Here is a 16,535-nt window from a genome sequence, read left to right as displayed (position 1 = left end):
TAAGATATTTTGCAATTAATAATGAAATTCTGCAAATGTTTGGGATTAAGTGTTAAAGATGGGCGAGAGTGGGGTTCGAACCCGGCTAACCAACGCTCTACCGACTCGGCCACACTGCCTATTGATGACGAGGAGGAACTAAGCAGTATAATATCACGGACAAAGTATTGTGTGCGTGTCCGTGTCATTTTATGCTGCTTTTGATAACCAATTCAAAGAAAATATTTTCTACTTTACTACATTTTGACAGCCTTACTTAAAAGTTACTTTTATATTTTTGGCTTTCAGATACTGGATGATTTAACATACTTTAAAAACACCGGACGCGGAAGCTGAACCGCCGGGCAGCGCTATAATATCGCCCGTGTTTTAATGGTTGGCGCTGTGCTTACGCCACGCTTTGACAAGAAGTGTGTTGTGTTCGCTGGACTTTAATAAAGTTACACATAAAGAGAAGTTCCCTGTCGTCTCTACGCGATGACGCTACTATGTGAACGTGTTCACCGTTCAAATTCATTATTTGTCATTGAGTTGCGTTCAGTTCATCGTTCTCATGAAAGTGAACGTGTTCAATGAACGCGTTCTTTTGCGTTCGTTCATGCACAACACTGGTTATGTCAAGTCTGTTTCCTCCTGGCCGACCTGAACGCATCTCTGCCCTTTGAAAGACTGGGCCGTGCACATGTGCCTCTAATGAAGCTTTATCAAGGAGCTGATCACTTTTCTCTGTGAAACACAAACACTTTGGATCTGGAAACAGTGACGACTCACCGGAGAGAGGAGCCACACCAACCATGCTGTGTTGTCTAAAATCCCTGCCAGCACCACTGCAGGTACAAGTACTACAAGTTAAATTACACCTCCTTCAGTCCCTCAGGTATGTGGCCTAGAACCTGAGCTGGAACAAAAGGTGTCTTCTCATGTCTTGGCTTCAAAAATCTGACAGGAAATTGTTGCAGCAAACTTTTTTGGGGTTCATGGATTAATTTATCTCACAGTTTAAGACCAAAGTAGCAACTAATTATCATTGTGGTGTCTCATAAGTTATCTTTTTCTTTAACTTCATTGTTTTTACGAGTGGAATAATTGGGTATTTGAAGTGAAAGATGGATTTAATAAAGTAGAAGACACACAGGCCAAATCCATGAGTCAAGCTTCTCCAGGTTGGCAGTTTGAAAAAAAAGGCCATAAAGCTTTTTCAGAATCCCAATAGTGATAATTTGAGTAAGTTGCAAGTGGTTGTCCCCATTGTTTCTGAAGGAATGACGAGCTACATAAATAACAGTCCATATTCCTGGTGTCTCTGTAGATCTGCATGGGAATGTGCCTCCACCAGGATGTCACCGAAGAGGGTAAAAAGGCCAAACTCCAGAGCTCCAAAATAGAACGGGACCTCTGTGAACACGCCAGGACTGAGATGAACGTGGTGAAAATCCTCATGCTTGGTAAGTTAAAGGCGTTTACTGTATTTTATGCATTTCATTGTGTTGCAGTGAGGTATTGACTGTGTGGTTTTGTGCATCAGGAGCTGCAGAGAGCGGCAAGAGCACGCTGATCAAGCAGATAAAGATCATCCACAGTCACGGCTTCTCCAAGCAGGAGCTCATCAGTTTTCAGGTAAAGGCCGATCAGGTAGTAGTGATGCAAATGGAGCTTTATTATTATTATTGACAACGGTCTCTTTGGACAGGCTTCAGTGCTCGACAACCTCCTGACCTCTATGAAGTTCGTCCTTCGTGGAATGGGGATGCTGAGGATCAACCTCGCCAGCAAGAAGAACAAGGTGACGTCGTACAGGCTTTTAAAATGCACTTTTATCAAATCTGCTTTTCCAAGGTTGATCATTTAATTGCAGCCCCCACTTTACCTCACCAGATGTCAGTGTTTTGTCAGTGGAGACGTGTATGATTGTGATATTCTGCCTCAACCAGGTGCACGCCCGCTCCATCCTGTCCTGCAGCCAGTGTCTGGGGGACGACCAGGAGCTGCTCCCCTTCGTGGCCCACGCCTTGTGTGCGCTCTGGGCCGACCAAGGCGTGCGAGCAGCCGCGGCCAGAGGCTACGAGTTTGAGCTGAACGACTCTGCACTCTAGTGAGTACAATGACCTTGGGTGATCAACGCGGCAACAAAAGATATCTCACGTTTGTCACATATTGTTGATGCAAAGCAGCTGTAAAGAGCCAGTGCTGAAAATAAATCATCGTCAGGAAATGATTCCTGTGACATTTGTGGAATCGGAGGCTTAATTTGGGCCAAGTTTAAAAAGCACCGTTCACCGGTATTAGAGGAAGATGGAGAGGAAAGGTGACTCAGATGAAATGGACTGAAGATGAAGATTTGGGGATTTATGATGGTAAGATTGTACAATACATTTCAAATCATGTCCCTAAATTATGAGTTGGATTACAGACTACGTGTTTAGCTCCCTTGTTTTTTTATATGAATGTGCTCGGAACACATTTGTCCAGTTTCTGTCCTTCAACCGTGCAATTAAATCATTTCGTTCACTTATAAAAGCAGCCTGTACGATGTTATGAAATCCTAACTCACTCCTCTGTGTGGATCATTTGTTCAAAGGGGGTTGAATCATCAGCTGGAGGCCGGATTGTTAACTGAAGAGGCGCACATTCAGCTAAATGTCATCACACTCCTTATTGCTCCTATTTTCATGGCGGCTATGAGTTTGTTTATTTCCCCTCTCCCAGTCGACACAGCCAGTGATATAATACGTATCTCTGTTATGTTACGCTTCAGAAAAAAGTCAATGGAGCCACAAATCTACATCTCAATCATCCCAGTTGTATCAGACAATTATTTAACATTTTGAGATAGGGCTTTTTCAATGACTGACATTTACTAGAATTTTTTTTTTTAAACTAGTTTTTTGGTTGGTTTATTTTCTCAGACAGATTTCCACGAAATGGCAAAAGGGTGAGATATGAGCCAGGAAAGAATCCCTTGCAATTTGGTGCTTATGCAGGATTTTCATTGACATTTTCTCAGATACCCTAAGAAATAATTCATGGATCTTGATTGAACAAAATATATATTTAGGGGAGTTAATTATATTGAAGGGGACTATGAGGCCTTGGTGGAGGTATGAGTCCTACTGAGTGCCCTTCTAGATGCAGCTCTCACCAACCGCAAAAGCATGCTGCATCTATGAGCCCTGTTTGTACTGTACATCTCTAAGTTGCTGTTATTAGACCTTTTACAAATCCTTTCATACTCTTCTTCATCTACTGTAAATGTTCTGACCTCCTTTCATCGCTCATGTTAAATATGCCTTCCATTAACTGCCAATGCGTCGCCTACAAACAGCAACACACATTGAAGCGTGGCCACCGCTGCTGACATTGTGTAAACTCTTTAAAATGAAGGTGAAGGGGGATACCTTTTTTCAGTCGCTTTTTCTTTGTGAAGGAACTTGAAATAAATTGACTGATAAGAAGTCCTTATCTCGGGGGGGCAGCAGGGAGCAGGTTGGCCGAGTCAGAACACGGCCAGACAGAGAAAGATGAAGATGTGACAGCTTCATTATCGGAACTCGATAAGGTTGGGAGCTGGAGGATGATATGAAACTCAGCCAGTTCTTTTTGGTGGTCTCACTCTGTCCGACCCCCACATTGATTTGTTCCTCCAGGAATATAAGATTAGACTGAGTCGTGACACACTCGACTCCCTCCGGCACCTACAGGCACCTTGACGTTTGAAAATGACTTCTGTGACATAAGGTTCTGCACGAATTGAACTGTCAGTCGTTTTTAGAAATCCGCCCTAATCTTCATTATCACATTAGTTCATGATGTGTATTGTTCTCCTCCTGCCGCCCTCTGCAGTTTCTTTGAGAACATGAGTCGAGTCATCGCTCCCAACTACGTTCCCACTGAGCCGGACGTTCTGAGGGTGAGACTGAGGACCTGTGGAATCATCGAGACGCAGTTTCAAGTGAATGAAACAATATTTCGGTAAGACTAATGAAACTAGAGTCGACCGTGGTTGCAAGGTGATGCACACAAGTTACTGCCGATCGGTGCACTGCTCTCCACAAAGTGAAGTGCGTGCACCAGCACTGCCAACATGGTGTTTTATGAGTTCTCAGGGTGAAGGCTTTAATGATTCACATTGAACTAGTAGAAAGTTACCAGTAAAGTGGGCTTCATATTTAACATTTACTGTTAGAGGAACAATTAAATTCCTGAAAGTGCACAGTTAATATTAAAAGAATATTTCACATTTTTACTTTATTGTCATATCAGTACATTTTATTGGAATATACAAACATTGACAAAAGAAATACATGCTCAAAATACTTGATGCAGAATGAATACAACTCAAGGCCTTAAAAAGAATAGAATAAATCCAACCTTAAAATCAATAAAACTTCAAGATATGAAATGTATTGATGAGACACAGCAGCTGCGACCAACAAGATGAAGTGCATATGCATATTAAAGACAGACTTCAGGTTTATTCCTCCTTATTCAAAAACTTTCAGAGTGCCTGTTGTGTTAGATCTGGAGTTATGACTTAAGATTTTGAACTCGGGTGTCTTTCCAATGGTATTCATTGTCCATGGAGTCGTCTTCCACACTTGAACATGCTGCTCTCTGAGGACGCAGACGCCCCCTGGAGACTTGACCTCCTCTAAGCCTGGGCACGACTTGGACATGAAATATTGATGGCGTCACTCCACCTGGTTACTCCAGGAGTAAAATATGGAGGGAGCATAGTAATGACGCACCAACACCTCCTCCCCTCCCCCCCTTTTTATCTTTTGTTTCCAGAATAAGCAGCGATGCTCCCTGTGTCCTGTCACTATGAAGGCATCCACTGCATGGGTCATAGGAAACGGAATTCATGCAGTACAGGGACTTCATAAATATAACATACACTGTCGCTTCTTCAAGGGTAGAATCACGATGCCTAACTTTGGGAAATGTTACATTTTATTGCACTTTTTTTTCCAGGCCGTCGGCAGGTCGTAAAGTCATAAACCACATTTAAATTACGTTCCGTCAGTCAAAGGCGTTAAAATGCATTAAGCTCCTGTCTTCTGTAGAGAGCCACATAAGTAACTCTTGTTCTTTTACACAGTCGAATGCTGTGGGGAAACGTGAAACATCACTGAACTAAAAGTGAAATAGATGATGATGAAAATGATTCCACAGAAACTCAACTCAGCTACGCAGGTTCCACCAAATGGCAAAATTTAAAACATTTTATCTCCTTTTATTTTATAGGTCCGATCCTCCTCTCCTAGTTAATATCGGGGGGGGGGGGGGGGGGGCACTGAGACCCTTCTTGTGCTCACGAGCGTTGACTGTTCTGCGGCACAGAAACGACGGCTGTCAAATACCACAGTTACTACTTATCGTCCCCCGGCTTGTTAGAGCTGACTCTTGACCTGCAGCGGAAACGCTTGGTTGCCTCCGACATGACGCGTGCAATCATGGACCACCTGGAGACTCTGTCCCAAATCAAATCATTACCTGTGTCACCGAGACCCTCGGCTTCACTTAGTGCCAGATGGGGTTTTGAAATAGATTGCTCCAATTTTCGCCGGGGTTGAGACAGTTGAGCTATTTGACAAAGGTTGGTCTGGATGGAGGCGAGTTTTCCCCAGACGACCGTCATCAGCGAAGTTATCAATGAAATATAACTGGTATATATTACTTGAACGCGGTTACTCAGTTCCTTTTAAGTTAATAGGAAATACCTGCGACTGTCTTTCAGGACTAGAATAATTCAAGGTACTACTGCGTTGCCAGTTTTAAACCTGCCTGTTTGGAATGGGCCTGTTGTAATAATCCAGTCGCTCTTCAGAATTATTCTTTGGCATTAGTGAGGCCTCACTCATTTTATTTGGGTGTTGGATGTTGTGTGCGCAACTGTTCATAAACATTCTCTGGTGCAGAGTGAGGTTTGTGTTAATCCTACCTGGTTTATCTGCAATGAAGATTTTACACCTCACTTCTGTGGTTAATCTGAGGATGGAGAAGGAGACATTTCAAACACTGCCCCACCCCCACTGCCTGCTGCAGAGCGCTGGTCACCTATTTATTCAACCTCTATTGATATTGAAAATATCAAGTTTCCAAATCCCACCAAACTGGGCACTGCAGTTTCCCTTACCATTATCAATACGCATGCCAAGTGTGAAGACGATAAGATGAGGGGTTCTTGACAAACGCCACAGACTCTTTATGGGGAAGATCCTGCCCGATGAGTTGTGTTATTTCTCTTGTTGTGATTTATTTTGCCTGTTGACAGGTTGTATGATGTCGGGGGCCAGCGGAGCGAGAGGAGGAAGTGGCTCAGTTGCTTTGACTGTATACAGGTCGTGCTGTTTGTGGTGTCCCTCAGCAGCTATGACTCGACACTGACGGAGGGCGCCTCGAAGGTGTGAAAACCACTGATAGCTTCTAATCACACGTGGCAAATCAGGTAGAATGCCACAACCGACATTGAATCTGAAGCTAACTTCATTTTTCTACTTTTGCACGTATTTCCTCAAAGAATCGGCTGCAGGAAAGTCTTCAACTCTTCACATCAGTCTGCACCAGCACCGTCTTTAATAGCACATCACTGGTAAGTTGATTTTCAGCCGACCAACTTAAAAATGAACGTGTTTAGGATTCAGTTAGGCATCATTTGGGTAAACGGTCTGTTTAAATCTCAGTTAAATCTAAATTACTCATTTAAATCTAAATTAAGTCTCTGAGTGGCCTTGTGGGCAGCAGCACAGAGCTATGATTGCACCTGACGTGCATAAATAGCAAACATCAAACCAAGTCAATTTGCATGTGGCCTGTTTTGTAAATTGACTGTGAGCACTGTTAAACACTGGTTAATTTGTTTTGTTTGATACTGAAAATGTCTGATACCATCGATGAGCTTAACATTTACTGTATCTACACTTCAATCTATACGGCCATTTCCACTTGCATCACTTTAAAGTAGCTGTTTGTTTTCTTCTGGAAGAACTAAGAGATTCTCTAAAGGTGGTGTGAGATGGAAGAATTGCATATATGTGGGAGAGGTCTCAAATCGCGACAAATTATATGGACCAGGGAATTCACTTTGATGGATTTGGTCTTCTTCGTGTTAATTTGTTTTTGAGCAACAGTATTTTGATTTGCTAACGGTCTAATGATCTTATTAGGAGAGAATTACAGTACCTCACCAAACAAGGAATGTGTGAATTTTTTTTTTTTTTTTTTTATTTTAATTTTTTTTCTAAATATTGCTTGGTGACAATTTTTATTGTGAAAATCACCACTGAAAGAAATCAACCACATTTGAATAACAAGATGTCTGTTCTCTTCTCTCTCTCAGATTCTGTTCATGAACAAAACTGATCTTTTCCAGAAGAAGATCCTTCGTTCTGGAAGACATTTGAGATGTTACCTCTCAGGTTATACAGGTACACTGTATATTGTATAGTTTTGTGTACATGTCCTTAGTTCGGTCTTAACAGACTAGACAGGTGTTATTTTTACTAACCCTGATCTTAAGTTTCAATTAAGTCATCAAGTTTCCATGTGGGTCTGGGATTATTCTGTATTTTTGTATTGAGAATCAGGTAAATGATAAAAAAATCGGATAAGTAATCTGGTGAATCAACTTCTTAAAGCTATATCTCCTCCGTTGAGCCCTTGAACCCAAACTTGAGTAACTCTGTCGTAGAGTGTCTCTAAAGCAAGGTTTTCTATATCTTCCACCACTGCAGGGTTTCTCAGGAGATTACATTCTGAAGAATTGGTTCAGGATCTTGAATCCCTCAAGGAATTGGAAAAGTTTCTCTTTATTGTTTTGCTGGATGGATCACTGTATCCTCCAGGTCCCTTTTTAGATATTCAGAATTCCTTGTGACCTGTCATAGTTTTCAGATACAGTCCTGTGCGTATATCATTTTGGAAAGCACAGGTTCCTACTTATTTCATGCTGTATTGACACGAAAGCCCCTTGACGTCAGTGCATCATGATTTTTGTGTTCAGGGAGTTAAAGGAAAACTTACTGCAGGATTCTCACATGAAGCTGGTCCCCTGTTTTATCAATATTTCATGACTTGGGATTAAAACGTCTCTTCTCTGAACCTCGACAGGACGTCTCTAGATTTGTAATTTTTTTTCTCCCTTTTGTGACAATCCAGGAGCGGATGGTGACGTGGATGCTGCCGCCCATCACATCACTGCCATGTTCTCAGCATGCAGCGGCAGTCCGGACAAGCCCGTGTACCACCACTTCACCACGGCCACAGACACCACCAACGTCCAGGTGGTCTTCCACATGGTCATAGATCAGATTACCAGGGAGAACCTGGCAGCCGTGCAGTTGCTGTAAAAGCTTCCTGAAGATTTTCTCATGTGATTCACAGCAATGGAATTTAAGTTCTATCGCGGCTGTACGAATGTGTTACCGTTTCAGATAGGTTATGTAATTAGTTTATAGCAATGAGTGTCTTTCAAGCTGCGAATTCACATTTTTATTTTAAAACATTTTAAATAAAATATTTATTGATAAGCAAGTCTGGATATTTCATTGTTGAGGGTTATTCCCCCTTTTATAGAACACAATTTTTCTCTCAAATCTGAAGAAGCCTCACAAATGCAAAAAGAATTACACCAATATTTACAGTGTTTTATCCCTTAAACTTTTTTGACTCACCATTAACTGAATAATTCATCTTTGTATGAGTAAATATCTTTATAATTGTTTAATGTCAAGCACAGAGTGTATTAAATGATTTAGTTACCTCCAGAGTTCATGAAGAAAAAAAACCTGTATCTGTTTTCTATTCAGTCATTTCAGCAAGGGGATGCAACATGATTAATTTATTAATGAGAACTTTGATCAGGTATTTACATCAATGCTTTTACAGTTTAAAGAGTAAAGATGATTTTAAACATAAAATCGATAAATAGACTGAGTACATTGTAAATGAAAAGTGGCTCCACTTCCGTTTGGAAGACACACCTTTTGTTAAACTTCACATTAAAATATACAGTTTTTTCAATCACTTCCTCCAGAAGTTGTCTTCATCCTCCGGCAGCAGTTGTCGGCTCCACTGCTCAGTCCCCTGCACAGTCGGAGGAGTCCAGAGAGAGGAAGACGTCCGCTGTACACTTGAACAAACCCTTGACTTCCTGGAACAACTCGCAGCTCTGCAGGTTTGGTGTAATGTCCTTGATGCAAACAGGCTGCGAGGTGAGAAGTGGACAAATCACAGTTACAATAGATTGTGCTTTCAATTCTGAACACTTAAATTAAAGTGGGATGGTGGACAAATATTCCTGCAGAGAATTGATCATCAATAACATGGACGTCATTTCAGTAGTACTTGCCTACCATAATGCTAAGTACATTTGCACACACGTGAGTATTATTAAGGTACTTTAGGTCAATTCTGCTCCCACTTGGCTAAATGTGTGCCGACTACCTATGAGTAAACCTGTGGTTGAAGAAAATTTCATATACACAAAACAAGTCAGTTTTAAAGGCAACATAAATGAAAGTGGTTCACAAGCTTCATTGAAATGTTTAATGTGTACGAAACTTAAGATAAATGCAAACTATAATCATAGAAATTGACAGTGGCCTCTGCTGCACATCGAGCATTCACTAGTAATAAAGTAGATTTATGTTGCTGTAGTTACTTAAGAATACTTCTACACCAAACCCAAGACCATAGTATTGCTGTTACAAATGTTTTAAAATGTTTAGTCCTTAGTAGTGGATATTTTCAGACTGAACTGCAACTGACTGAAGTCTGAATTTGGTTTTAAAAGATGATTTATCGAATTAAAAGGTAAATTATATTATGAATTATATAAAAACGTCTATTTTGGTCCTGTCATGATATAAAATGTCTTTTATACACTATTGCTGGAGCTCATTATAAACTCACCATTGTGTACAATAGTGCAAAAGAAAATCTTTGTGAACATTTAGAGAGTTTAAACTTAGATAATCTCACTGTTATAAATCACCAATAGTTGGTGCTCTGTCATTTTAAGTAAGAAAGTCTTCAGGTTCAACAATCCAACAGATTTTAAACGTTGATGCACCTTTGCGCCATGGCACCGAGCCCTTGCCGTGCGTAATGCGTAATGGCCATCCTATCCAACCCACAACAACGAGCAGATGAGCTGATTAAAGAATTTCATCACTGACCATTGTCTTCAAGATGGAGTTGCGCGAAGTTAACTCAGAAAACGGGCTGTTGGCCGCAGCCTCTCCGCTGTCTGGCGGCTCCAGCTCCGCTCTCCGGACGTACGGTGACCTCCGGAAGCCGGACAGCAAGCCGGACGCCCTGCCCACCGAGTAGTAGCTCGGCCCGGCCACCTGCTTGTACCACGCCTCCGTCGGGCTGCAGGCGAGCAGCGCGGAGATCAGCAGCAGGCGGAGGATGAAGTTAGCGGGCATCTCCATGTCGAGCAGTGAGGTTCGGGTGCTGCGCGATCTGGACTGGACCTTCCTCGTTGTCACCGCTCATCGACCCTTCCCCGGTCTACTTATATAGACCCCGTGTTCACGCTCGCTGCTTCGTCGACGCAAACGACTCCTGAGTGGGTGATTCTCGGGTTCACACCCACCACAAAGACCTCCACAAGGTTCCAGCTTCTGGGAGTTTTTAAATATTAAGTTTGTCTTTTGCATTTGAGATAAGCATGCTTTTAAATGATTGTATTTTGTTATCCTGGAATCAGCTGTAATACAGGAGCTGTAACACACAAACCAAACAGATCTAATTAAATACTTTTCACATTGTCGGGTCTCTTTGTCATGTGACTTTGGTTTATCTTTCACAACTTGTATCACACCAAGTGCTCTGAAGACAGATTTCCACACAATATAGCTATAGGGCGACACAGATTTCTATTCCCAAGAATGGCCGTCCAACGGGTGCAACACAAATTTGCATACTCATCACTCCCCTAAATACAGTATGCCTGATTCTACCGTCCCCCCCTCCCCCTCCTCCCATCAAGAGCCATGAATCATTCTCTGAGAGACCGATGGAAATATTAAAGAAAGCCCCCATTCGATGTAAAATTGTCTGTCCCATCATTTCTGCCTCGATTCACAAAGATCTGTTTTGTAGTTTTTGGGAAAATCCTGCAAACATCAAACTAAAGGGCAGGGTTGACAACACAATACAGAAAATCCTCAAAGTGTTCAGCAGTAACATCAACATGCTGCCATCTCACATTCAAACAGAGCGAGCTGAAGTGGTGCACTGAGGTTTGCTGCGTGTGTGTGTGTGTGAGAGCTGTTTTCATGCATGACTGAGCCTCTTGAGTTTAAAATATGCAGAGGAAGCAGATGAAGGCAAGAAGGGAAACATTTAGTGTTTTTTCCGGTTGACCTACAGAGCTTCCTACACGCGTTTTTGAAAACTGATACTAAAACAGTAATAACATAATTTTTCTGTCACTGGAAAGAGTTTCACACACACACACTTTACTTTACATTTCTGGCCAGCAAAGTGCAGCACTCCCAATTTACTCAACGCTTTATTAAAAAGATAATATCTCACAGGATATGAAGGAATCCATCTCTTTCAGGAGGGTTCGCTGATACCTGGAAAATGGAGTATCAACAAGTCTCGTCATCTCAAGAGTTTTCCTCTACTTTTTCCAGAGGATTAAACAAAAAGTAAAAACAATTTCTGCACAGATAATATTAACAATGCACCAGGTACAGCATAAGGATAGAGCTGCACTTTTCTCTTTAGGATTTACCAGGATTTAGGACCTCTCATCTTCGACGAACCCCCAAATAAACTTTATTTGAACAACAACCTCAACCAACTATTTACTATTTACATACTGTTTATATACTTGTGATATATTTTGTGTTGTTTTTTTATTTGTCTGACATATACTCACACTTCTCTGCATTTCAAGGCATGTTATTGTATCTCCCTCCTCCTGGTTTTCCTCCATAGCCTCAGTGATGACTAGGCAAAGATACAAAAACGCAAGTAAAACTCCTGCAGACAGACTTCAAATCAACCAACAGCTTGAAATGGATTAAACACATCCACCTTGCACGTAAAGCTACTGAAACAATCAGGCACAGGCCGTGCATCTGCCTGTTCTTTCACCACAACAAAGTCACATATTAGATGAGTGACGCATTTCCTCTTAGCAGGGGTTTCGTATCAATTCCAGACTTCACATTTCAATCTGGTGTCTGAAGTGCCTGTGACCTGATTTGGGGATGGTCTTAAACTTTACTGCATGATGCTGCGCAGGAGAGTGGAAAACACACGCAGCCTGCAGAGCTTTTTTGCAAACACCACACGCTTGATGAAGCGCTTTCAGATTGCTGGTCTGTCGCTGAGAGGAGTTCGAGCATGTACACTGAGCACAGAGACCTGACCTGGATACTGAGCCTCCTGCTTCTCTCTGGTAAGAACCACATTCAGTACATCTGATTGGAGGCGATGTTAAGATCATTCAATTAAATCTGTGTTTATTACATCTGTCCCAGGTGTTCATTGCAATGAGTGGAACGTGAAATATCAACCGAGTGTCTGTGCAGTGAAAGGCTCATCTGTCGTCATTCCATGTTCATTCAATTATCCCAAAGAAGAAAAAGTACAACGGGTCATGTGGGGTCATGGAAGCAAAGATATTTTCGATGGACCTTTCATCTTTGATAGTGCTTCAAATAATCAATCCCCAGTATATCAGTATAAAGGGGACAAACTTCACAATTGTTCTTTAAAAATAAACCCAGGAAAGCACAACATTACAGGTAAATATACATTCAGGTTCACAACCAAATCCCCAGCTGGCAAATGGATCGGCAAAGAGGGCTCGACATTAAAGATAGTTGGTAAGTTTCCTGTTCTTTTTTCATTTTAAGAAAGTATAAAACTGTTAATCCTCCGCACTTGAATCCGTGTAGTTTGTAAATAAAGCAGCACTTTGCTCCTCTAGATCTGAAAACGTCGGTGATAAACACGAGCGGACACGGAGCGACAAAGGAAGGAGACTCTGTGAATGTGACCTGTAGAAATGGCTGTGATGGTGCTGACGCCTCATCTGCGTTCATCTGGTTAAAGAACGGAGAGCGCATCCAGGAAGGACCTTCACTTTATTGGAGAAACATTTCCCTCTTGAACTCTGGAAATTACAGTTGTTCCCTCAAAGGTCACAGTGGGACGACCTCAGGGGTCGTAAATATCAACGTTGAATGTGAGTTCTGGACACGAGGTCGAGACTTTACAATTAATTCTTCAGCGAAGCATTGAATGTATCAATGTTTGCTCAACAAATCTCAAAATAATACATTTTCCAGTTTGCGACATGAGTTCTCTGACAGCTGAGTAACTCCTTTGTTTTTCAGACGGCCCTAAGAACACATCGGTGTCAGTCCGACCATCGACGGAGGTGGATGTAGGCAGCAGCGTGACTCTCACCTGCAGCAGCCGAGCAAACCCCCCGGTGGAGAAATACTCTTGGTTTAAAGTTGATGATGGTGATATTGTACTTGGTGAAAACAAGTCTGAGCTGCACTTTAGGGAGGTTTCTATTGCCGCTGGTGGCCAGTACTTATGCAGTGCCACCAACAGACATGGAAGTCAGAACTCTACGATGGTGACTTTAAAAGTTAAAGGTAAGTGGGTTCACTTGCAACAGTTGCATGATGATAGTATTTATCGTTGACACATTATTAGGTACACCTCCAGAAATGATTTTCACTGATGTCCAAAGTAAAGTGGTGTTGTACTGGAAAACATAGTGTCCTTCCGAATATCGTGCAGTCCAGTTCATCACCACCAGACCTCGGAACTAAAAACTGTATAAGCACCCTGAAAGTAGATCATGTACTGCAGAACAGTTTTATCCCGTTAGGCGTACCTAATAAAGTGGACACTAAATTTTCTTGGGTGAAAGTTTTTTAGTTTAAATGATCGCAAGAACAGTAGATTTAGATGTAATGCGTGTTTTGAGTTGGAAAAATACCTGTCCTCTGACAAACCTGTCTTTTTCATTGCAGCACATTTTCCATATATAATTGTTATTGCCACTGCTGCTGCTGCACTTCTGGTCGTTGCGGCCATTGTGATTGCCCTCAGAAGGTGAGTTTATACTGTGTCTCTACTGTAGATTCTTATTGTGCCTATATAACGATCACATGATGATGTGACAAAGTCTGTGTTTCAGATGCAAAGAAAAAAGGGCAAGGGAACCAGAGGCAGATCATGAGGAGGACCAGCAGGTGGCACTATCAATATATTGACTTTTTAAAGTTTGTTATGGTTCTATTGTGTTTGATTTAGAGCTGAGTGACATAGGCCCATCAAGAACTGTATTAGGAACACCAAGTTAATACAGAGTAGGGTCTCTCTTCCCTGCTCCATGTTGACAGAATTTACATTATTAATCGGATTCAGAAAGTGCGGCAAGGAAACCAACCGTCTGGATTGTTGACTACGTGCTGCTATTGACAGCAAATTCTGACCCGAACACCTGCAGCCTCTATTTCTGTTATGAGTGACAGGAGAGGAACCTGATGTGGTCGACTGCTGCTGTTTCCCATGCGCCTTTGTGTTCGATGTGTGGTTTGTCTTTGTTACCGTTGCCTTTCTGTCAGCTCCAATCTAAAATTACCGTTCTCCTCCGCCCTTTCTCATCAACAGTGTGATCGATAGAACTGCAACCAATTTAAATGTTTTCTTAGGTTTTTTTGTACAGATTGTGGGTAACGTGTCAGAAACACGTAACCCACAGTCTGGTGCCAACAATCATGGCAAATGTGACAATGGCAAAACAATGGCTGAAGTCGCTGATCTCTAACTGCATTAATCCATGCACTGCACTGGTGCCGCATTAATGGGTTTTTGAATAATTGGACGAGTTATCCTAATAAAGTGCTCGATGAGCGTTTATACTGAAGCCTGCACATTAAGGGTTAACGTGTTGGAGGAGTCGCACTGAGGTTGTCCTGTGCACATGTTAGGCAGGTTGTCAGAAACAGCTAAACCCACAATCCAATTCTCTGGAACGCTTCGAGTGAAACAGACGAGAGACCGCGGAGGTGGTTTCAGTCTTGTGGGTGTGGATGTGGCTGAAGCTCAGACTTGTCAAGCGGTTTTTCGAATACATGAGAAGAACACTGTTCCACATTAATCACGCCATGTGTATATGATTGTATCTAGAACATGCTCTACCTCAACTGGCCTATGCCTGACAACAGCACTGAGGGAAATCCATGCGAGGGAGACAAAACAGAAACGGTCTACACAACCATTGATTTCAACCTCAAGAGGAAGTCGAACACGTGAGCTATGATCTGCAGTTATTATTCCCAAAATTGATGTTACATTAGAGGAACTCATCAACCATATCAACTGCAGGCAGCAGCAGACGTACTCTCATAGCAATGATGAAGGTGCGATCTAAAGCTTGTTGCAGGTAAAGATTAGCACATACTTGCACTTTTGAATAAGTAGGGATTGTCATAACTACAGTTTCATTCTCTTTCCCTTAGTTTCCAGGGAGCAACTCTTGAACCCTTCATACTCTGACAATGCCTGTGACGGGAAGAGGAAACCCTGTGTGAAAATATAATATAACAGATTCTTGAGAGATGAAGAAATGTCACCAACGTAAGAATCAGGTGGATGTTAAAAAAAGGTTGTAGCAGAAGAATCCAGAGAGGAAATTCACAGCATCCGTCTCTAATAATGACCCATATTCATATGATTCTCAGCTCTGCCTCTGCCAAAGATATGTTTATTTTAATAAAGGTCTTTTTATTTCTGTGCCTCGTCGAGTCGATGCACCGACCTGTTGTTAAGGTTTTTTATTGTGCAAAGATACTCGTCTTTCACGCTTTGCGGCATAATACAAATTAATTTGTGTGATCCCACTGTAATCCTCACATCTGCCTGCCTGTTGTCCAGGGCCTCTGTCAGCTGGATGTGAATGAAACGATACACATGTGGTCCTAACCTGCAAACATGCATCATTAATAACCATGTGAGCCCCCTGTCTTTCTGTAGAGGCCCTTGCAGCAGCCTGTTTGGCAAACTGGCTTTGACGCGCATCTTGTACATTGCATGTGAGACAATAAAAAACTCTGCAAAGCTTTGTGGTTCTGTGAGTGTCACACCATGCAGTCAGCTTCATTTTACTTTTAGGCCACTTTTTAACTCGTCGTGTTCTAAACACTTTCGTCGATCGATCTCGGTAAGAGTATTTTGGCTCAGTTGTCTGGTTGAGGAGATAAAATAAAAGTCCCGGTATCCGCTCCTGCACAGTGTGACCTCCACTTGTCCACATCACAGGTTATTCTGCCCTCTGTTGGCCACGGAGGAGCAAAACAGTCCTCAGGTGGTTGCAGTTCGTGTTGAGCCTCCATTGCTGGGACACATGCAAAACACAACTCTCCTCAGTGGATGAGTGGGCGTCAAGTGAGAGCTGTGGAGAACCACAACAGGATGAAAGGTCGTCCCGCATGCTGAGCATGTTGCTCTTTGCTCAGAGCTTACAGGAAAAGGACAGGATATAG

General features: G+C 42.1%; 3 protein-coding genes across 3 annotated transcripts; 2 read left to right on the top strand and 1 right to left on the bottom strand.

Annotated features, from left to right (window-relative positions):
• Positions 1-674: 674 nt before the first annotated feature.
• Positions 675-8,528, top strand: LOC133971191 (guanine nucleotide-binding protein G(o) subunit alpha-like). The gene is made up of 10 exons (XM_062408451.1): positions 675-833; positions 1,310-1,445; positions 1,526-1,617; positions 1,691-1,783; positions 1,932-2,092; positions 3,841-3,969; positions 6,275-6,404; positions 6,521-6,592; positions 7,340-7,427; positions 8,158-8,528. Exons 1-10 carry the CDS (start codon positions 795-797, stop codon positions 8,346-8,348), a joined length of 1,131 nt encoding a protein of 376 aa, XP_062264435.1. The 5' UTR covers positions 675-794; the 3' UTR covers positions 8,349-8,528.
• Positions 8,529-8,965: 437 nt separating this feature from the next.
• LOC133971192 (neuropeptide B-like) lies at positions 8,966-10,685 on the bottom strand. The gene is made up of 2 exons (XM_062408452.1): positions 10,179-10,685; positions 8,966-9,205 (listed from the first exon to the last, which is right to left on the bottom strand). The coding sequence occupies exons 1-2, from the start codon at positions 10,434-10,436 to the stop codon at positions 9,077-9,079; spliced, it is 387 nt and encodes a 128-aa protein (XP_062264436.1). The 5' UTR covers positions 10,437-10,685; the 3' UTR covers positions 8,966-9,076.
• A 1,615-nt stretch (positions 10,686-12,300) lies between these two features.
• On the top strand, positions 12,301-16,320 carry LOC133970436 (myelin-associated glycoprotein-like). Its single transcript, XM_062407253.1, has 9 exons — positions 12,301-12,421; positions 12,504-12,851; positions 12,956-13,213; positions 13,365-13,634; positions 14,019-14,100; positions 14,186-14,240; positions 15,181-15,302; positions 15,379-15,436; positions 15,513-16,320. Exons 1-8 carry the CDS (start codon positions 12,367-12,369, stop codon positions 15,422-15,424), a joined length of 1,236 nt encoding a protein of 411 aa, XP_062263237.1. The 5' UTR covers positions 12,301-12,366; the 3' UTR covers positions 15,425-15,436; positions 15,513-16,320.
• Positions 16,321-16,535: the final 215 nt, after the last annotated feature.

Source organism: Platichthys flesus, chromosome 16, assembly GCF_949316205.1.
Source record: "Platichthys flesus chromosome 16, fPlaFle2.1, whole genome shotgun sequence".
Classification (NCBI taxonomy): domain Eukaryota; kingdom Metazoa; phylum Chordata; class Actinopteri; order Pleuronectiformes; family Pleuronectidae; genus Platichthys; species Platichthys flesus.
Note: the sequence above shows the minus strand (reverse complement) of the source record. Positions and strands in the feature narration are given on the sequence as shown.

Excerpts from the sequence above, each read along its gene's own strand:
- LOC133971191 (XM_062408451.1), top strand. The coding sequence starts at position 795 with ATGCTGTGTTGTCTAAAATCCCTGCCAGCACCACTGCAG. Across the intron at positions 834-1,309 it reads CCCTGCCAGCACCACTGCAG|ATCTGCATGGGAATGTGCCT; the intron begins GTACAAGTACTA and ends GTGTCTCTGTAG. Across the intron at positions 2,093-3,840 it reads CTGAACGACTCTGCACTCTA|TTTCTTTGAGAACATGAGTC; the intron begins GTGAGTACAATG and ends CGCCCTCTGCAG.
- LOC133970436 (XM_062407253.1), top strand. The coding sequence starts at position 12,367 with ATGTACACTGAGCACAGAGACCTGACCTGGATACTGAGCCTCCTGCTT. Across the intron at positions 12,422-12,503 it reads GAGCCTCCTGCTTCTCTCTG|GTGTTCATTGCAATGAGTGG; the intron begins GTAAGAACCACA and ends CATCTGTCCCAG. Across the intron at positions 13,214-13,364 it reads CGTAAATATCAACGTTGAAT|ACGGCCCTAAGAACACATCG; the intron begins GTGAGTTCTGGA and ends TTTGTTTTTCAG.
- LOC133971192 (XM_062408452.1), bottom strand. The coding sequence starts at position 10,436 with ATGGAGATGCCCGCTAACTTCATCCTCCGCCTGCTGCTGATCTCCGCG. Across the intron at positions 9,206-10,178 it reads ACTCCATCTTGAAGACAATG|CCTGTTTGCATCAAGGACAT; the intron begins GTCAGTGATGAA and ends CTCACCTCGCAG.